This window comes from Siphateles boraxobius, unplaced genomic scaffold, assembly GCF_051911475.1.
Source record: "Siphateles boraxobius isolate OS27281-9 unplaced genomic scaffold, OSU_SipBor_1 20, whole genome shotgun sequence".
NCBI classification, from domain to species: domain Eukaryota; kingdom Metazoa; phylum Chordata; class Actinopteri; order Cypriniformes; family Leuciscidae; genus Siphateles; species Siphateles boraxobius.
Window position 1 is genome coordinate 1,772,846 of NW_027508811.1, and position 22,489 is coordinate 1,795,334.

General features: G+C 40.5%; 1 protein-coding gene across 2 annotated transcripts in view; it reads left to right on the forward strand.

Moving 5' to 3' along the window:
* Window positions 1–22,489, forward strand: part of prkceb (protein kinase C, epsilon b) — a 144,713-nt gene that overhangs the window by 89,220 nt on the left and 33,004 nt on the right. Inside the window, exons 11-12 of one of the 2 annotated variants that reach the window (XM_077236385.1) lie at window positions 14,205–14,359; window positions 15,242–15,695. In XM_077236385.1, the coding sequence (XP_077092500.1) occupies window positions 14,205–14,359; window positions 15,242–15,440 (354 nt within the window). In that variant the 3' untranslated portion in view covers window positions 15,441–15,695. Of the gene's footprint in view, window positions 1–14,204; window positions 14,360–15,241; window positions 15,696–22,489 lie in introns of those variants that run through there. The other variant, XM_077236384.1, reaches the window with a different exon arrangement.

Sequence of the window (22,489 nt, forward strand, 5' to 3'; positions counted from 1 at the left end):
AATAATAGTTCCCTTTCGAGGGAACTCGACACTGCGTCGGTTACGACACTAGGGGAATGCCCTTCAGCGTAGCGCGTCTGAATTTATGAATGAAACCGAATCCAATCCTATTGGCGTTGCGTGATGACGTAGCGTGTGACGGCATAAGCGGATGTATACAAAAGCACGCCGGCACACAGAAATGTCAGCTTTTTGCTATTCAGCAAGCGCTCTGTGTATGTGTGAACAAGTCTGTCCTATTTGGTGTTGTATGTCCTGTTAAAGTAAGATTCTGTGGCTGGGATCTCGCGTTTGCCGAGGCAGCGCGTAGGTTTAAGGTTTGCCTCGCAGTTGCAATACAGAATCTAGTAGCTCGGATCTCGCGTTTGCCGAGGCAGCGATTAGATTACGAGTGTATGTTGCAATAAGATTCTGTGGCTGGAATCTCGCGTTTGCCGAGGCAGCGCGTAGGTTTAAGGTTGCCTTGCAGTTGCAATACAGAATCTAGTAGCTCGGATCTCGTGTTTGCCGAGGCAGCGTGTAGGTTACGAGTCTACTTTGCAGTTTGCTGTGTGAGTACGAGGCATGAACAGTCAGCTCCTGAGGGTGCTGGCTGTGTTCACTGAGAAATAACTCGCCGCACACGTGCGTTTCGGGTATCTCAGCCTCGCGCCTGTTGACTTTCTTCTCGAGAGATGAAAGCCAAAGATATTGTGTACTACTCGTATCTTGCGTTTGTTAAGGCAACGCGTTACGGGTCTGCAATAAAAGGGACACACGCGATCTGATAAATAATACTGTTTAGGTGCGAGGCATTCACAGTCAGCTCCTGAGGGTGCTGGCTGTGTTCATTGAGAAATATCTTGACGCGTACAGCCGTGCGCTGTCAGGTGTTTCAGTCTCGCGCCTGTTGACTTTCTTCTCCAGGGATGAAAGCCAAATTATAACGAATCTCGCGTTTGCCGAGGCAGCCTGCAGGTTACGAGATCGTATAATTAAAAACAGTATTCTGGTGTTTATGGCTGCATTTAATTCCTACAGCCTACCATTCAGACCGTGTTTCACTTATCCAGTGTTATGGCTGCATTTAATTCCGAGGAGTTAAAGTAATTAAAAATTGTATCTGACTTAGAACTTGGTTAGATATTTTAATTCAGCCTACCATCTGAAGGAGAGTATCGCTTCTAGAGGTCCCCCTCAAAAAAAAAAAAAAAGCTGAGCTTGGGATTCTAGGCGGCGCTCTCGCCCAAAGCCTTTCAGGCCAGGAAGGCGTCGGGAGAAAGGTCCTAACTAGTGTGAGACCTTGGAGGGCTGTCCCCCCCGAAAGAGAGCGATCAAGATCCCCTCTCTCACCGGGCCCTCAGGAAACTGGTGTCAGCATCCCGCTGCTAGTTGCGCTTCGGGACACATCAGTTTCCAGCGAATGCACGCTGCTCTGTCTGCCCCAAGAGCTTGCGGCCAGGCAGCGCTGGCATCCGCACACGAGAGTCGTTTTCGATTATTCCCTGCCGGTCTTCCACTTCAGGGTATCGTGAAGGGCTCTCACAAGACACTTGACACCAGCCCTGAGTGGCTGGTTCCCTTGCTGAATTTTGTGGAGGCATGGTAATGTCTCCCCAATATTTCTCCATGGGTCCTGCGCACTGTTGAAATTGGATACAGGCTGCAGTTCCGGGTCCGCCCACCAAGGTAAGTATCAACGGGGTGGTTTGGACTGCAGTAGACCCACAGCAGGGTCAAGTGTTAGAACAGGAAGTTCACTCGCTGCTGGAAAAAGGGGCCATAGAGCTAGTTCCCCCACCAGTCAGGGAGTCCGGTTTCTACAGCCGGTACTTCATAGTTCCAAAGAAGGATGGAGGGTTGCGTCCAATTTTAGATCTGAAGCATCTGAATCGGTCTCTGAGGAGATTCAGGTTCAAGATGCTCACTATTCCTATCATCGTGAGTCAAATTCAATCGATTGGTTTGTCACGATAGATCTAAAAGACGCCTACTTCCACATCTCCATCCTTCCATCTCACAGGAAGTTCCTGAGGTTTGCTTTCGGGGGCGAAGCTTACCAATATCGGGTTCTTCCGTTCGGCCTAGCACTCTCCCCCGCACTTTTACCAAGTGTATGGATGCAGCTCTAGCACCCCTGAGGCGAATATTGGCCCAGTCGCGAGAGCTGGCGATTCGGCATCGAGACGTCGTCCTCGCCCGCATCCAGAGCCTGGGGTTGAGACTCAACACGAAGAAGAGCGTGTTGACACCAGCCCAGAGAACCACGTTCCTGGGAGTGGTGTGGGACTCGGTCACGATGCGAGCACAGTTGTCTCCTGCTCGGATCGAGTCTATCCTGACCACAGTGTCCAGGATAAGCTAGGCCAGGCCGTCACTGTCAAACACTTTCAGAGAGTGTTGGGTCTCATGGCAGCAGCGTCCAGCGTGATACCTTCTGGCCTGCTACACATGAGAGCTTTACAGTGGTGGTTGAGAACCAAGGGGTTTTCCCCGAGGGGAAATCCATTCCGCTTGATAAGGGTTACGCGCAGATGCCTTTGTTCCCTTTCAATTTGGAAAAAGCCTTGGTTCCTGTCCCAGGGTCCCAATTGGGAGCGTTATGTCGCTGAGTATCTATTTCGACAGACGCCTCCCTCACGGGCTGGGGCGCGGTCATGGACGGCCGCTTTACGAGAGGTCTCTGGCAGGACCATCATTCCTCTTGGCACATAAATTGCCAAGAAATGTTGGCGGTGTTCCGGGCTCTGAGGAGCTTTCTGCCAGACCTCCATGGTCGCCATGTCCTAGTAAGATCCGACAGCATGTCGGTGGTATCTTACCTAAACCGTCAGACGGGTCTGAGGTCGCGCCCTCTGTGCAGACTGGCGCATCAGATACTCCTGAGGTCCCAGCGGAGACTGTCGTCTCACAGGGCGATGTATGTCCCGGGGGACCAGAACCAGGGAGCAGACGTACTGTCGAGGCAGGGGCTGAGGCCCGGGGAATGGAGACTCCACCCCGAGGTGGTGGAGTTAATATGCGAGAGGTTTGGCCCAGTGGAAGTGGACCTATTTGCGTCTCGAGAGACGACACACTGTCCACTGTGGTTCTCCCTCGCACATCCAGCCCCGCTGGGGTTGGATGCCATCATGCAGACGTGGCCGAGGCTGCGTCTGTACGCCTTTCCCCCAATCGCTCTGCTCCCAGCAGTTCTGGAAAGGGTCCGTCGGGACGGGGTCAGCCTACTATTAGTAGCCCCGTGTTGGCCGGCCCGAGTATGGTTTTCAGACATCATCCTGCTTCTGGCAGGCCCGCCATGGCAGATCCCTCTGAGGAGGGACCTGTTGTCTCAGGCAGAGGGCTCAGTTCTCCACCCTCGGCCCGAGCTGTGGAAACTGTGGGTCTGGCCCCTGAGGGGGCACAGTTCCTAGAAGCCGGCCTGTCAGCAGAAGTGGTTGAAACTATACTCACTTCCAGAACTCCCTCCACGAGGAAGTTATACGGCCTTAAGTGGAATGTTTTTTCCATTTGGTGCAGAGAGCGTGTTTTGAACCCAGTTCACTGCCCAGTGGCTTCAGTGCTGGAGTTTCTCCAAGACTGCTTTTCTGCCGGGCTTACCCCGTCCACACTCAAGGTTTATGTGGCTGCCATTGCGGCATTCCACGCTCCTGTGAGGGATGGTCCTCTGGGGAGGCATCACCTGGTCGTACATTTCCTCCGTGGAGCCTGGAGGATGAGACCTGCGACTCACACCAGGGTTCCCTCTTGGGACCTGGCAGTGGTTCTCGAAGGGCTGGCCGAGGCCCCCTTCGAACCATTGGAGTCGGCTGAGGCCAAGAACCTTTCATTTAAGGTGGTTTTTTTGTTGGCCATTACTTCTCTGAGGAGGGTAGGAGATCTCCGGGCGCTCTCTATTTCCAATGGGTGCTTGGAGTTTGCTCCAGGCAACATTAAGGCCATCTTGCACCCCCGGCCCGGCTATTTGCCCAAGGCGCCATCTAATGTGGCACGGCCTTTGGTTCTGCAGGCATTTCATCCTCCACCTCATGTGACGGCGGATGAGGAGAGACTTCATCTGCTATGCCCTGTCAGAGCACTGCAGTGTTATATCCCGAGGTCCTCCTCATGGCGGAAGTCGGACCAGTTGCTGGTGTGTTTCGGGTCGCCCAAGAAGGGGCTTCCCGCCTCTAAGCAGACCATCAGCAACTGGATCATTCGGACTATTTCCCTGGCCTATCAGGTGTGCAATTTGCCTTCACCTATGGCCGTGAGGGCTCACTCCACCAGAGGCATGGCGTCCTCTAGAGCCCTCCTTTCAGTGGTTTCTATCCATGACATATGTGAGGCGGCTGGCTGGACGTATGTAACCCTTGTTCCCTGAGAAAGGGAACGAGACACTGCGTCGGTTTGCCACACCTCACCCCGCCTGGAGCACTTGCTTCATAGCAAAAGCTGACATTTCTGTGTGCCGGCGTGCTTTTGTATACATCCGCTTATGCCGTCACACGCTACGTCATCACGCAACGCCAATAGGATTGGATTCGGTTTCATTCATAAATTCAGACGCGCTACGCTGAAGGGCGTTCCCCTAGTGTCGTAACCGACGCAGTGTCTCGTTCCCTTTCTCAGGGAACAAGGGTTACATACGTAACCCGAGACGTTTTATATTATTTCTTACTGTGATGGCAAAGCTGAATTTTCAGCATCTTCAGTTTCACATGATCTTTCAGAAATGATTCTAATATGCTGATTTGATGCTCAAGAAACGTTCCTTATTATCAATGTTAGCATTAGTTATTTTTTGTGGAAACTGATAAAACTGATAAAAATCAGGATTCTTTGATGAACATAAGGTTCAAATGAACAGCATATATTTGACATAGAATCAATTAATATGAGCTCATTAGATTGCATGCATTTATAAAATAATTGGAAAATGCTTTTTATATGGAGTCAACTTAAAATAATATAAAAATAATAAATTAAATTAAAGAAATAAATGTCTCATGTAGTAGTAGATTAAAATGAATTCTAAAGAGATAAATGGACACAAATTGAAATTAAATCAAATCAAATAACTCAATTGCAGTTTTTTACAATCGCTCTGGCAAATTTTTCAATACTTTTAACAAATTTTCCTAAACTCTTAACACAGTTAGCACTACATCCGGCTGTGTAAGCTATACTATTAACACATTTCTTGTTGCTTTAACACAAAATGCATACAATTAACAAAAATTTAAAATGCTTGAACTTCTTTTACACACAAGCTCAAACAAGACCAAAACAATGGATTTTACTGGCAAATTTACCAATGCTTTAACACTGTATGTCAGAACAGATAACACCATGTTCTAAACCTTCTCTTATAGGCTAAAGTCAAGGTAAACAGCTGTTTATATTGTAAATTGAAACACAAATACAGGTGCTGGTCATATAATTAGAATATCATCAAAAAGTTGATTTATTTCAGTAATTACATTAAAAAAGTGAAATTTGGGTATTATATTAACTAGTTACAGAAAGACTGATATATTTCAAGTGTTCATTCCTTTTAATTTTGATGATTATAACTGACAACTAATGAAAACCCCAACATCAGTATCTCGGAAAAATTAGAATATTGTGAAAAGGTTCAATATTGAAAACACCTGGTGCCACACTCTAATCAGCTAATTAACTCAAAACACCTGCAAAGGCCTTTACATAAATAGTCTCTCAGTCTATTTCCGTAGGCTACACAATCATGGGGAAGACTGCTGACTTGACAGCTGTCCAAAAGACGACCATTGACATCTTGCACAAGGAGGGCAAGACACAAAAGGTCATTGCTAAAGAGGCTGGCTGTTTACAGAGCTCTGTGTCCAAGCACATTAATAGAGAGGCGAAGGGAAGGGAAATATTTGGTAGAAAAAGTGTACAAGCAATAGGATTAACCGCAAACTGGAGAGGATTGTGAAACAAAACCCATTCAAAAATGTGAGGGAGATTCACAAAGAGTGGACTGCAGCTGGAGTCAGTGCTTCAAGAACCACCACGCACAGACGTATGCAATACATGGGTTTCAGCTGTCGCATTCCTTGTGTCAAGCCACTCTTGAACAAAACACAGCGTCAGAAACGTCTCGTCTGGGCTAAAGACAAAAAGGACTGGACTGCTGCTGAATGGTCCAAAGTTATGTTTTCTGATGAAAGTAAGTTTTGCATTTCCTTTGGAAATCAAGGTCCCAGAGACTGGGGGAAGAGAGGAGAGTCACAGAATCCACGTTGCTTGAAGTCCAGTGTCAAGTTTCCACAGTCAGTGATGGTTTGGGGTGCCATGTCATCTTCTGGTGTTGGTCCACTGTGTTTTCTGAAATCCAAGGTCAACGCAGCCGTCTACCAGGAAGTTTTAGAGCACTTCATGCTTTCTGCTGCTGACCAACTTTTTGGAGATGCAGATTTCATTTTCCAACAGGACTTGGCACCTGCACACAGTGCCAAAGCTACCAGTACCTGGTTTAAGGACCATGGTATCCCTGTTCTTAATTGGCCAGCAAACTCGCCTGATCTTAACCCTATAGAAAATCTATGGGGTATTGTGAAGAGGAAAATGTGATACGCCAGACCCAACAATGGAGAAGAGCTGAAGGCCACTATCAGAGCAACCTGGGCTTTCATAACACCTGCGCAGTGCCACAGACTGATCGACTCCATGCCAAGCCGCATTGCTGCAGTAATTCAGGCACAAGGAGCCACAACTAAGTATTGAGGGCTGTACATGCTCATACTTTTCAGGTTCATACTTTTCAGTTGGCCAACATTTCTAAAAATCCTTTTTTGTATTGGTCTTAAGTAATATTCTAAATTTTGGAGATACTGAATTTAAGATTTTCATTAGTTGTCAGTTTTAATAATCACCATTAAATGAAATAAACATTTGAAATATATCAGTCTGTGAGTAATGAATTAATATAATATCCAAATTTCACTTTTTGAATGGAATTACTGAAATGAATCAACTTTTTGATGATATTCTAATTATATGACCAGCACCTGTATATTCCCTGTATTTTATTATATTGTTACTGAGAAACAGCTGATTGAATTATGCAAATATATAAATTTATTTTTATTTTATTTATTGCAGCAATTTTGAAAATCTTCGTTTTTTCATTACAGTAAATGTACATTCTATAAAGCACTCTGAGATGGGTCTTTTTTATTGAATTTCTGCAGCAAAAGACCTAAACCCAACGAAACAAAAATGTAGAGAGGCTTCAAAAGAAACTGCAGTGCAAAACACAATCTATGATCAATACAATATACTGTCTGTTGTATAAGGGCAGACCTGACTCATATAAAATAATGCAGTTTCTGAAATGCCATCTGATGTTAGTGTTTTTATGACATTGTGCTATGATTGACTAAATCTTCCTGTTGGACGAGAACATATGTTAGTGTTTTGAAAAATTATTTGATTTTGAGACATGTTTGCAGTGTTTTGGTAGTCAGTGTATTGTTGATAGTGTATTATTGTATTTTGAAAATTGTGTTGGAGTTTAGTTTACAATGTGTGATTTTGAGCATGAAATTAACTTTTTTGCCAATTGTGTGTTGTAGGTGTGTTGGTGCGTTAAGAGTTTAGGAAATTTGTTAAAAGTATTGAAAAAATTGTCATAGCGATTGTAAAAAACTGTACAGTATTAAATATAAATTAAATATAAAAAAGAAAGGTATTTGCAATAACAAATAAAGCTACATTTTAAGTGTTCAGGAGATGCTAAAACTACCAGCATTGCTGTTCCAACTATGAACTGAGTCTATAGACTACGTATATGCTGTTTTATTAGAGTTATAGAAGTATATGGCTTTCAAAACACATTATTTATGAATGTTTATGAAACATTAAAGGTTCTCAACACTGAGGTCATGACTGTAATTCCAGAGAACACACATACTAAAAATGCATATCATGAATGGAAGCCTCTTTTTTTGGATAAAATTGGCAGCCGAATGTATAAATGTTAATATTGATATTCCAGAGGAATGCCTGATTTGTAAAGTTACATGAGCAGAAAGGTTGTTCCTAAAATGTGCACTCTAATGAACCAGAGTTTTATCATGATTTTCAGACCGCAATCAGCCTCAGGATCACAGTACAGCTCTTATCCCTGTAATTACAGCTGAGCAATGTAAATAACATTATACAACCAGCTAAAGCGCATATGGAAACTTATAGAGCTGAAAAACTTCAGGCAGTGAGAGAGACATTCTGATTATTTATAAATCAATTCGTTTTTCCCCTTTGTTTTTGGAGGATGTTCTCAAAGTTTTTATGATCATTTCCAATTTGGTCAGTTCATACTCCCCCACTTAAGTTCTTAACCAAGGTCGTGGAATGAAATGTCTTGCTCTCTTTGGCTCATCTCAGCTCTTGGACAGGAGTTTGGAGCGCTCCCAGATGTCTTGGCCTGGCTCCCTCACATTTATGTTCTGTAGTCGCTCCATTAATCGCAGTCAGATTGCGGCTGCTCACTTTGTGACGTCTGTGTTGGCAGCCGTACATGTCTCTCCTTCAACTGAAGAAGGCAGAATACACCCAGTCCGCACATACCAGTCCGCACATATCACAGACACATTTTTTCATTTAAAAGTCCTTAATTCATGATTTAAAAGTGAGAAGTTAACTCTGTTAACGGATAGAATCCAGCATGTTTGCTTTCTTAACAAAATACTTATGAGTGATATATGGATTTAGTACATTTGTTTCTTTTATCTGTCTTTTTCTTTCTCATAGAAGGAGGAATTTATTCCTGAAGAATAGAATTTGGTGTGCTAATACAGCTTGCTTTCACAAGCAAAAAAAAATAAATAAAATAATTTAATTATTTAACTGAATTCCTACAAGATGACTTATCGTGGATTGAGATCGTTCTTTGTTACATTGTCGTTAGGGGCTTTACAGACTAAAGAAAGAAGAAAGGTAGTTTGCAGTAAATGTGATTGTATGTGATGGCAAATTGTTTACATTGCAGCTTCAGTTAAGTATTAGTAGCCCCCCCCCCTCCCCCCCCCCCTAAAAAAGAAAATGTTTTAAAAACGAGAACTATCTTTAATAATAGATACTCTGGAGACAAGAGTATTTATTATTAAATAAATAATAAATACCCCCCCCCCCCCCCCAAAAATATATTTTACTTAAATTATTTGTGATGTTTTTTTTTTTTCAATTGAAATAAAAGTACTTATATAATATTTATTTATATATATACATTTTTTTTGTTGCTTATCTGGAGTCCAACAGGCAGTGGAGGAACATTGATCCTGTCAGAAACAAAGCAGGGCACCATAACAGGAAAAAGACATTTCCCCAAGCATATATGTCAAGAACAGAGAGTATTTTACCTCCTATACTGTGGATTTAAGTTTTTAATGTCTATGTGCAACTACTTACATATTCATTATTTACATTGTATAATGTCTCCAGAAAATTGAAAGATGGCTGGATGAAGTTTCAGTGAATTCTTTTGTTTGTTCTTATTTAAAAAAAACAAAAAACATGCCTATCTCATGTTTAGCAACATTTACTGACACTAAGAGTATAAATATCCGTTGTTTTCATATTTGTGTAGTATCAGGTTGCATCAAGGAAACCAGAAAACCTGTATATCATAGGCTTACACGCTAAGCCCTGTTTACCCAGTGACTGTGTGTTTTTAGAACTCTCTGTTACTCTGAGCTAAATACACTTTTCTCTGTAGAAACATTCCTCACAAAAATGTGTTCTCAAACACAGTGTTTCATAGGAAACATAGGGGCATTGTCGAACCTGAAAAAGCATCCAAATGGGCCATTTAAGAACATTATGATGGACAGACTGAGAGAGAGCAACAAGGTTTCTGCATATATGCTGTGGCTTATATGTGTGTTGTTCTGGAAGAGAGATTCCTACTGTAATGACAAGCATCATCAAGTGAAGAGCGACAGCTTCTTGGCCAGAGGAGTGTGTTAAGAGTCACTGGTAGCATTGCGTGTTGATTTACTACTTCACACAAGCTCACTGGGTCTGTTGTAGAGTAGAATGCCAAATGTGTGTGTTGTATTTCTGGCAATCACTGCAATATTTATTGAGACTCAGAAATATTGCCAGCTGTGAATGATGGAGATATTGATCCAAACTGCAGTAGATTAAGGCCAATATTTCCCCCTGTAGTTGATTATCAGGGGTTGATATAAGTTTTTGTATTTTATTTCAATTTTCATTTTGGAATATAAAAAATAATAATTAATATTAAATAATTTAAAAGGGCCTATATATATATATATATATATATATATATATATATATATATATATATTTAATTTTTTTTTTATTATTATTATTTTTATTTGACCTTTTCTTTAGCATATAATATACCTGTTAAAGTCCACAGGAAGTTTAGTTTTCGTAAAAGTTTTTTTGTCACTTTCAGTGGAAGTTTTATCCCTATCAATTCTGATCCTGATTACTATTGATGTAAAGGGCTGGAGAGTGAACTGTATGTTCACTTTCACCTAATGCATGTTCTAGGATCAGTCCTCTCAATAAATGCAACGCGCGCACACACACACACACACACACACACACACACACACACACACACACACACACACACACACACACACACACACACACACACACACACACACACACACACACACACACACACACACACACACACACACATATATGAATATGTGTAGCATCCTAGGCTGCCTCCAAAAGTTAGCTGACTTCTTGCCTTGCTGCCCTATTTGGCAAAGACTTTGCAGGCAGCGTTTGAACACAAAGATACCTCACAAAACTGATTTCGGGCAGACTTCTAAGGCAGCATAACGGATAAATGAACTACAAGAAAATAAACAGAGCTTTGGTAATAACTACATGAAAATTAAATTACTACTGTACTAATTTCTCACTAGAAATTACATCAAATGTGTAAAACAAACTTTTACACACAAAATTACCACCAACGGCAACTTTTAGATGACATATTTATGTTTTTAGCTCCGCTGTCACAGACTGGAATGCAAAAGATGGTGAGATGTCATAGGCAGCGAATGACACTGTCAATAAATCGATCAGTTGAAGGTATCTCAGTAGACATGATGTGGCACGATCATTAAATTCAGACATGCCGTGTTGCCTTCCTACTGGCGTATCATGCCTGTAAAGTCAGCATTTCTCAGCTTTCGGACGCAGCCATAGAGTGAGTGAAACCAAGTGAAGGGTTGAGTGATTTTGCATGTGTATTGTCCTCTTTTGCTGGTATATGTGTGAGTGCAGGGCCTAAAACTAACTTTTTGCCACACCTGCCAATAGTCGTGACTATACATATTTTTTCCTGGCCATGAAACTGGTTTTGGAAAAACAGGCAGTTATGACACCAAAATTTTGTGCAAATTCACAATTCTTTATTCCAATTGTAATACCAGAGCTAAAACCACTAGCCTAACTAATGTAAAACATTAAAGACAAGTATCAGTAGTTTCCAGGTAGAGACATGTTTTCTAGGAAACTCACCCAGACGGCCATTTTTGTACACAATTTTTTTGTGAATTTGTACAATCATGCGCAAAAAGTCATGACATGTATGCTGTCTGAGACACTGCTTTCTGTGCACGTGTATCGGATATGTGCACACACAAAACTTTCCATACAGTGTGCGAGTGACGAAAGTTCCCTTTTGCGTATTTTTGCGCTTGAATATTTAAATTGGCAAGGCTTAAGCTTTCGTGACGATGCAGCACTGGCCTGACAACTGTCCCAAGCACTGTTCACATTTGTTTACGTTCATGTTTCCACAACATTGCATTGTTATAATGTTAGTATGTTAGAATGTTACCGGCCAACTGCCGACTCACACGGTTTCATTTACTAGCCAACGCCGATCTTTACTCACTTTTGGCTCTTGCCGAGTGTTCATTTTAGGCCCTGTGTTTAGTGAATGAATTAAATATTTTTTTGGATTTAGCATTTTGCTACATTCAAGCAAAACAATAATTTAAACAAATCATTTAAATGTATCTTTTTTAATTGATATGAACTCTTTGTAGACAATTTGGTATTGTTGTTAATTTTTCAAATACAATTTTTCACTCACATTGTTAAGCTGAAAAATGTTAGGTGTGTTCAACTTGAAGCTGCGCTGCACAGACCGATCAGTTTATTTCATCAAAGTACCACAAGAGCGATTCGAAAGCATACAGAGCCGACTGCTCTCTAATCGCTCTCGCGGTCCTTTGATGTCATACACCAATCGGTCTGCCACTTCAAGTCAAACACATCAAATTAAATCATGCAAAATATATTTTATTAGTGGTCTCAGACTTCTACACACGAAACACAGAGTCTGTTATTAGCTTTGGACTTCAAGATAAACATTCTTGATTAATGTCCAGGGCCACACACACAATACACTCTGTACTGAAATTATAATTATATCCTGTTCCTATCAGCTTCACAAAGCTGGTCATTTGTTAAGCTAGAATGGAGTGTGAAGAAAACGTGGGCCACCATGGAGAAACGTGGGGCACAACTTTAGCCAACACAGCTAACAGAAGAAAGCTCACACTCAGTTTTTATACTTATTCATTTAGGTGATACACTTTTCATGTTTCTTTAAGGTTAAAGTGTGTCTTGTTTGTGTTATGTAAAGTGTACTTTAACACTCAATCATTTGTATTGCAGATGAAGCCCGACTGATACACTCTGTTAGACCGGCTTGTTGGGTCTTGGTGGTTATCTGTCGATCAGGCCTTTTCTCTTGCATGGCGCGAGACGCCAGTATCTGTACATTTCTAATTAGAGGCAGGAAATGTTTATTGGCATTTGATTGGGTGGGCCTTTGCTGTAACTTTGGGCACATTTTAAACAAACTATTTCAGCATCCTGTTTAAATTCACTTTCATAGCAAAGGGACAGGCAGGGCAGACTGGCCCACAATTACGCAAGATTACAATGTAATCATGATTTCAATTCTAAAAAAATCAACATATCATTCATATCAACCAAGTGAACCATTTGGATGAGGCTTTTAATGTCTTAAAATATCACCCACACTTCATTATTGTTTAAATTTAGACAAGCGGTTAGCAAGAAATATGGTATTAGATTGATTGAATATTAAAGGAAATATTTTCCACACCCCAAAGATACACTTCAGGCCCTTTTCACTCCAAGTCTAAATTGATTTAACCTGCAACATGGAAAATATGCACTAAATATAATAAAAAAAAACTATGAACAATTCAATCAAGTATCATTTTCCATTGTTAGCGACTCTTTTGGAGAAAGATCCAAATTCGGTGGTAAACCGGTTCTTCTACATGATTTCCATCATATAGACAAATGAACGATGATTATGAGTATGTTTGTGCACAGTTCAGCATATTTCATGAGCCAATCTGTATGTGTGCTGACTAGAACATGAGTCACATAGCTGAACTCGCAGTATGTGTGGGTTTGATATACATCTTGATTCTTTGAAATGATGTGCATGACCCACTGAAGATAATGAGTTATATTCTATTCAGCCGAGCAGGGCAATGGGTTCATGCTTTCTGAGAACAGATGGATGCTTCTTAGGCCTGTGTCTCCTTTCACAGACTATGAACTTCCCAACATTTATATTCTATTCTGTGTAATGGTTTTCTTTTAACCCCAGTTGTGGTTAATCGGTTGATTTCGTAATTTCTCAAAACATATTTTCTTTCGAAAGTGCATTCCCCTATGTCTGAATGTCTTATGTAAGGCTAGGTGGATTTTTTTGAATATTTGAATTTTTGTTTTTTTACAGTGTTTGATTCTGTTAAAGGATCTTGAGAGTTGTGGGTGGATCACTGTATTAAAGTGTGAATGGAAAAATTTACTCCTATGAAACAATTCTTTGTAATGGCTCAGTCAAAAAGACCCTCAAATCTCCGTCTTTATGAGTTTTGAAATAATATGAATCAGTCTAATGTCTCAGTTTGTCACTATCTCATCTATCTCAAACTTTATATAATGTATTACCTAAAGCAGTGTTTATCAAAAATAGAAGTTAACATGTTAACATACAAGAAATTCTCAAAAATAGGCGCGCAGATTAAGAGGTTAAGACAAAGACTTCCTCAAAAGAATCTTTAATAGGATCAAGGAACTGAAATGTTTGAATGAAACATTTAGAAAAGTTATTGCGTTTATTGAGTAATGAACCTGTTTCTTCTATTTGTTATCTTCAGGACCGTTTGTTCTTTGTTATGGAATATGTGAATGGCGGAGACCTGATGTTCCAGATCCAGCGTTCTCGCAAATTCGATGAAGCTCGTTCCCGGTTCTATGCTGCTGAGGTGACCTCAGCCCTCATGTTCCTGCACCAGAATGGGGTCATTTACAGGTAAATTAATAAATTCATTGCATGGCAATTGACTACTGTAAAGGGACAAAGGTCAAATCACATTCAGCCAATGTTTGGTTCCGAACAGCAAACTTCTTCTGTTTGTCTCACTGATAGACATAGCATCATTGTTAAGTAACCAGAGGAATGGAATGTCTTGAAACCTCTAAGCCAAAATACCATTGTAACAAACCAAAGATACATTCCAAATTTAGTGAAATTTTAGCCTGATCATTTTTGGACAGAAAATTAGCCATCCGTTCCAAGTGTTTGCTAACGTTTAATCCGGAATCCAGATCATTCATTTTCTCAGAAGGCTGTCACGCAATCCTTCACAGATTAGGTCTGAAGCGAATCAAATGCAGACTGTATCACATGAACTGGCTCTGGCATGGTGCGTTGTATCTTTAGGAACTATTTTGCCTAGAGACAGGAGCCCTTGTCTGCCTTGTTTACCTCAGGTTGTTTACTTTGATGAGCTATGTGCAATAATTTATTCGTTCCCAGACAGTTTGTTTACCCTCTCAATTGTGTGTCATTAACCACACACAACGGGCAGTGCTTCTAGGGCTGGAAGGCCAGGCTATTCTTGGGATAATTTTTATCCATCGCTGGCTTGTTTTCAATGTTTAATCCATCTTTACTGTCAAGAAATATCATAAGTTTGCATGTTGTTTGCGTGCAGATTTATTTAGTATTGGTGTCATGCATACGATTTTAGAATCAAGCAACATTGTCATTTCATTCTAAAATCATATGCATGACACCAATACAAAATAAAACTTCACGTAAACAACATGCAAACTTATGATATTTTTTGCACAGTATGACTAGAAAATGTAATGCAGATTCATTTGTAATTTTACAGATTCAATTTTACAGGTTTTGTAGCTGGTTCATAAGAATAATGTCACACAACGCTGGAAGCCCAAGTCATCATGACCCCTTCTTCCTTTCGCCCCTCTGGCCCTCACTGAACCCAGTGACTTGTGAGTTTCCTCACCTACCCATTCTCGGCCTGGTCCTGAGCTCTCTGGTCTTGGGCAGGAAGAATCTCATTTGGAGTTTAATGTTGTATTGAATTAAATCAACCTCCTCCCCACACTGGCCTTCCTGAACCCAGACTTTCAGAGACTGAAGGGAAATGGGGAGGTCTCATGAAAGTATGAGACATAAGGCATATAGGTCAAGCAGAGGTCTGGTGGTTCTAATTACACTGAGTTTATTATTTTTCCCCTTAACATTTATAATAATCTCTGCTATTAGCTACTCTAGAGACTCATACACCATGTTTTTGATATGTTCAACAAAAATAAAATTTAACCATTTGGTCAAATGAACTTTATTTGGATTATTGCAAGGTACAAGAAAACAAAACGTGAAATACAACATGGAACTCGTCATACTCGCCAACATTACAACCTTTACATGTGCTAAAAATATTTTTTTTGTCAGGTATATTGCTCATTTAGAGCACCGAGTGAGTCCCCTGAAAAATAATAATAAAAAGCTCCTCTCCATTCACTTCATGAGCAGGATCTATTTAAGAACATAGTGTGTTGGACGACTGCCATCACATCCATTCATGTCTCTTACCCACCTTCCATTTGTCTGACCCCTTGTTTAGGCTTACAGTCGCTGACATGATGTTTATTTGGCAAGAAAGTAGACAGGATGTGATTCGGTCAATATGAATGGCTTATTGTGTGTTATAAGAATAACAGTACACACATATACCCCTCAGATCGGCTCAGGCGCCGGTTCTGTTGATTACCTGATGATGACGACTAGACCATGATTCACTGGACTAGTGCTCCACCCTCAATGAAGGTCATTTTAAGCGCAAATCATGCTGGGAGATTGATTGATCAGAGGGCTCGTGTAATCTGGCTTTGTCTAGCTCAGCACAGGAAAACAAAAAGGAACAAACAAAGGAAACAAAAAATTGTACAGGTACTTCATACAGGAGATGAGGATCACAAAATAATATGGTGTTCTAGACACCAATGTTTCATTAGGGACATAAAAACATTTCACTCATCTATCTGTCTGTGTGAACTTTGAATATACTGTATAAGGGAATTTGTTCAATACTGTGTATACTAGGGCAGATTGGGGTTAGTTGTCACATTGAGAAACTTTCCACACATTGTAGCTATATGGAACCCACAATGACGTACAGCCAGACAAGATTCAACTGTATAATGAAGGGAGATTTTAATTCACAAATTTATGTTGTCATTTAATATACAGGTGCTGGTCATATAATTAGAATATCATCAAAAAGTTGATTTATTACAGTAATTCCATTCAAAAAGTGAAATTTGGATATTATATTCATTCATTACACACGGACTGATATATTTCAAATGTTTATTTCATTTAATTGTGATTATTAAAACTGACAACTAATGAAAATCCCAAATTCAGTATCTCCGACAATTAGAATATTACTTAAGACCAATACAAAAAAAGGATTTTTAGAAATGTTGGCCAACTGAAAAGTATGAACATGAAAAGTATGAGCATGTACAGCCCTCAATACTTAGTTGTGGCTCCTTTTGCCTGAATTACTGCAGCAATGCAGCGTGGCATGGAGTCGATCAGTCTGTGGCACTGCTCAGGTGTTATGAGAGCCCAGGTTGCTCTGATAGTGGCCTTCAGCTCTTCTGCATTGTTGGGCTGGCGTATCGCATCTTTCTCTTCACAATACCCCATAGATTTTCTATAGGGTTAAGGTCAGGCGAGTTTGCTGGCCAATTAAGAACAGGGATACAATGGTCCTTAAACCTGGTACTGGTAGCTTTGGCACTCTGTGCAGGTGCCAAGTCCTGTTGGAAAATGAAATCTGCATCTCCATAAAGTTGGTCAGCAGCAGAATGCATGAAGTGCTCTAAAACTTCCTGGTAGACGGCTGCGTTGACCTTGGACCTCAGAAAACACAGTGGACCAAAACCAGCAGATGGCATGGCACCCCAAACCATCACTGACTGTGGAAACTTTACACTGGACTTCAAGCAACATGGATTCTGTGCATGGATTCATGGATTCTTCCTCCAGACTTTGGGAGCTTGATTTCGAAAGGAAAAGCAAAATTTACTTTCATCAGAGAACATAACTTTAAATTTTGCCCAGGCGAGACGCTTCTGACGCTGTTTCTTGTTCAAGAGTGGCTTGACACAAGGAATGCGACAGCTGAAACCCATGTCTTGCATACCTTTGTGCGTGGTGGTTCTTGAAGCACTGACTCCAGCTGCAGTCCACTCTTTGTGAATCTCCCCCACATTTTTGAATGGTTTTGTTTCACAATCCTCTCCAGTTTGCGGTTATCCCTATTGCTTGTACACTTTTTTCTACCACATATTTTCCTTCCCTTCGCCTCTCTATTAATGTGCTTGGATACAGAGCTCTGTGATTAAAGCCATTAAAGAGCCAGTAATATATTTTAAACCGATATAACTTGTGAAAGGTGTTTTGTGTATGTGTATTAGTACTTAAAGCTCCAGTAGGTAGCTTTTGTAAACAAATATTTGTTAAAACTGTCATTATGTCCTGAAAGTAGAATATGAGACAGATAATCTGTGAAAAAAATCAAGCTCCTCTGGCTCCTCCCTGTGGTCCTACTGCCATTTGCAGAAATACACCGCTCCCGGTCAGAAACAACCAATCAGAGCCAGGAGGAATGTCTTAGCAGTGTCAATCACGCTCGTGTACGCGCTGATCACCCCTCTCTTGCACAGCGCGAGCGCGTACCGTCGTTCGTGACTCTCCTGTTCAAACTCGTTCATTTTGAACGAGTCTTTTTTCGGAGTCATTTCGTTCATTCAACGAACGAATGACTCGAAAAAAAGATTTGTTCATTTGGATGAACGAGTTCGAACAGGATCACGAACGTGCATCACAGAACAGAGCAAGGCAAGCATTTGTGCTTATAAAACTTAAAGTTTTTTATTTATTTTTGAAATGACCGATCGTTTCACTAGATAAGACCCTTATTCATCGTCTGGTATCGTTTAAAACCCTTTGAAGCTGCACTGAAACTGTCATTTGGTCCTCGAAACGTTTGTGTCCTATTGAAGTCCATTATATGGAGAAAAAGCCTGGAATGTTTTCATCAAAAAACTTAATTTCTTTTCGACTGAAGAAAGAAAGACATGGACATCTTGGATGACATGGGGGTGAGTAAATTATCAACAAAAGTATTTTTTTAAAGTGAACTAATCCTTTAACGTTATCTTAGTAGCTATAACTTATAGAAAGAGTGCAACCTTATAAAGTTACATGTATTGCAAAATACATAATGATTTGAGGACCAAGTTTGTAGTCAAAGTATGGGCAGGCCATAGTCAATGTAAAGCATATTGTTGATGTTTCGTCCCTATTAGTGAATGTTCCATAACTGTTTATAATCCGCCGTCATCGGTGGTCCTGCTTACTAGCCTGCGCGTTCACGGCAGGCTCTGCTGTGGGGAAGGAGCTGTGGAGGGAGGGCTGTAGCGTACCAGAGAGCAAGGGGGTTGGAGCTGTAAGTTGTACTTGTTCAAATTTTCAGGCTAAGTCAACATTTTCTCAAAACTCCCTACTGCAGCTTTAAAAATAGAGTTTCAAATCACTGTCTTTAAACAGTTTCCATTGTGAAAGTGTATATATATATATATATATATATATATATATATATATATAGCGCTTGTAATATATACTTTTTAATGGGTTGCCTCTCTAACATTTCCCACCTTCAAATGGTCCAAAATGTGTCTGCTCATGGGCAGTCACAAATGTGGCCATATTATACCTTCATTGGCTACCAGTCCGATATTGATTTTAAAATTTTGCTATTTGTTTCCAAAGCCCTCAACAATCTAGCCCCTCAAGGCCTCAGGCTGTGGAATAGCCATTATGCCATTATCTGTTAGAGCTGCTCCCATGGTGTCTGAGTTCAAATCTATGCTAAAAACTAATCTTTTCTCGTGCGTATAACCTTCTGTAACTGTGTTTATGTATTATGTGCAGCACTTTGGTAAACCAAGGTTGTTCAAAATGCACTAGAGAAACAAATCGGAACTTGACCTTAAGCATAACAACATGCCCCTCTATTGTGTGAATGGGTCTCATTCATGAAACACGAGCAGAACGAATTTTTGTGTAAATCGTGTGTAAAGTGGTTCTGGCGTAAATTTTCGGATTCATTAAAATGTTCGTATTTTCCAAATGTTAGTTGGTACGAAAGAAATCTACACCTGCTCCCAGCCACACGTAAATAGTGCGCTTAACATCCGAACGTTTTGTTCATTAATAAGGCTGCATTTTAATTGTAAATACATACGGTTTTTCTTTTTACTTTTATTATGAAAGTCAGTAATTAATTAGTCAAGTCAAGTCATCCTCATTTATATAGCGCTTTTAACTATGTAGATTGTTTCAAAGCAGCTTTACAGAGATAAACATATAATTTAAGGTAACAGAGATTGGTTTGGTTTTATAGGGGTTCTTGAAAAATGTTTTTTCCAGCTAAAGTTAGTTTTGATTGATTCACTTCCGTCTAAATGATCATTTGTTATTAAATTAGGGGCCGCTAAGACGACACCGTTCTTGTCTAAACAGATTTTAAACGTGAACCTTTGATAGACGCTGATGGCATTCACATGCGCATTAAGAATTGATTCTATGGTTATGTGCGTTTGAATATATGTGCGCAGGTTTGTAATTCCTTACAAACCATGCCTAAACAAACTACTTGTCTTATCTATAAACTTTGATGCAGAATTTTATTTTATCTTATCACTTTGGGTAGGTATGGAACCGAAAAATTCACAACGCTTTATCTGTAGAGTGGTATAGGGATCCTCCATAGGGAGAGGCTAGTTGGCACTTCAGCACTGCATTGTCATCAGGTCCAGGCGAAAGTCCTTCGTCAGATCTGAAAACGGCCTGGATCCGGCAGGCTGCGGGAAAACCTCGGGATAAACAAAGACACTAGAATTAGCGTAGATGCCATTCTTCGTATGATGTAACGAGTACATCAGGATTTAAGGGAAGTGTTCCCAGTTCCGGCTGACCTAATCTAAGCAGCCTAATATTGAATTATAGAAGTCTATAGAGTGTAATGTGAATGCTAGGTCAAAGAGATGTGTTTTTAGTCTAGCTTTGAACTGACAGACTGTGTCTGCTTCCCGGACAATGTTAGGAAGATTTTTCCAAAGTTTTGGTGCTAAATAGGAAAAGGATCTACCACCAGCAGTCGATTTAGATATTCTAGGTATTATCAACTGGCCAGAACTTTGAGATCACAATAGACGTGAAGGACTATAATGCGTTAAGAGCTCGCTCAAATACTGGGGAGCTAAACCATTTAGTGCTTTGTAAGTAATCAGCAATATTTTAAAATGTATACGATGTTTAATAGGGAGCCAATGCGGTGTTGACAGAACCGGGCTAATATGGTCGTACTTCTTGGTTCTGGTAAGAACTCTAGCGGCTGCGTTTTGAACCAGCTGTAGTTTGTTTATTAAGCGTGCAGGGCAACCACCCAGTAGAGCATTACAATAATCTAGCCTTGATGTCATGAACGCATGAACTAGTTGTTCCGCATTTGTCAATGAGAGCATATGACGCAATTTAGATATATTTTTTAAGATGGAAAAATGCGGTTTTACAGACACTAGACACGTGACTTTCAAATGAAAGATTGGTATCAAAGAGCACACCCAGGTTCCTAACTGACGACGAAGACTTAACAGAGCAGCCATCAAGTGTTAGTGGTACGTAACCTAGAGACAAAGATGAATTAATGATGTTAAGAAGAGGATCTATGACTTCTGGAAGCATCTCTTTCAGTAGTTTAGTCGGTATAGGGTCTAACATACATTTAGATTAATTAACGAGTTTGCAAAATTCTTCCTCTCCTATGGCAACAAATGAATCAAATTAAATTAGTTGATTAAAGTGTTCCGTTTACAGATGCTATTTTGCGTTATGAGAATGAGCGTGCACGCGCGTCCCATTTACTACTGTTTGGAATTCATTAACACACACACACATTTCACTATCACATCTGACGGTTACGAAGTATTTGTGAATCAGGAGAAGAGTTTTCGGAAAGGTCTCTTTACGCGCAAATCACTCATATATTTACTCTTATATTTACGAATGTTTCATGAATGAGACCCATTGTGTTCAGTGAAATATACGCTTTTTTGTTGCACTTGAACGAGGCACTTCACATCAGGTTGCTCGAGTAATAATATCCCTGTAATAGGTCCAAGGCAGAGCTCTATGACGACATCATGTAAAACTTGAGAAAATCATTTCCACCGGCAATAAATAAAAAAATCCAGATTATTCTCCCTTTTGTCATGCATCATTTTGGGAAAGCCCGACATTGCAGGAGACCTTGTGTGTCAGAAGACATGTTAGCTCTGCTTCAAGCGAATGGCAGAACTGCATTTTTCCCCCATGTGAATGAATTCCACCTCTCTGTGACCTGCCACACATACCAGGATGGAAAAAAAACCCATAATGCAGAACATTCTAGAACAAAATGTGCAGGTGAAGTATTCTTCTTCTCCGATGAAGGACATGGTGGCAGTTTTGATTGAAACCACGGAAGTTTGATCTGGTTAAAGAGGGCATGTTTAATCTTGACTTCGCAGCTGCAGATTGCAAGTGGCTGGTTTGGTTGTTTGTTTAGATTCACTACATCTAAAAATAGATAGTAAGAGCAGGTGGCCTAGATGTGGCTCCTTTGCTTGATTACCCATCTTTTGTTGACCTGTGGCTCTTGAGGGAATTTGTAACGGTGTAACATGGGAGCTGTATTCTTGGCAGGACATTGAAGACACAAAAGTGCTGAGACTTAGAGGGGCTTGTGATGGAACATGTGAGCTGGTAGTTATTGTAGTATTTTCACACCTTGTACTTGCGAGATCTGCTTTTGTGTGCTCTTTGTGACCTTTCACCTGAAAAGGAACATAATACGATTGAGATAATGTTCCTTTTCCTACAATAAGTATAACTGTGATCCACATTGTGTAAGAGCTAATTGATATTAAGAGAGAGCACATTCAGTTATCCAAGAGCACATTCAAAAATACGCTTTTACTTTAGTAAACAACTTCCTTTATGTACTAAGTA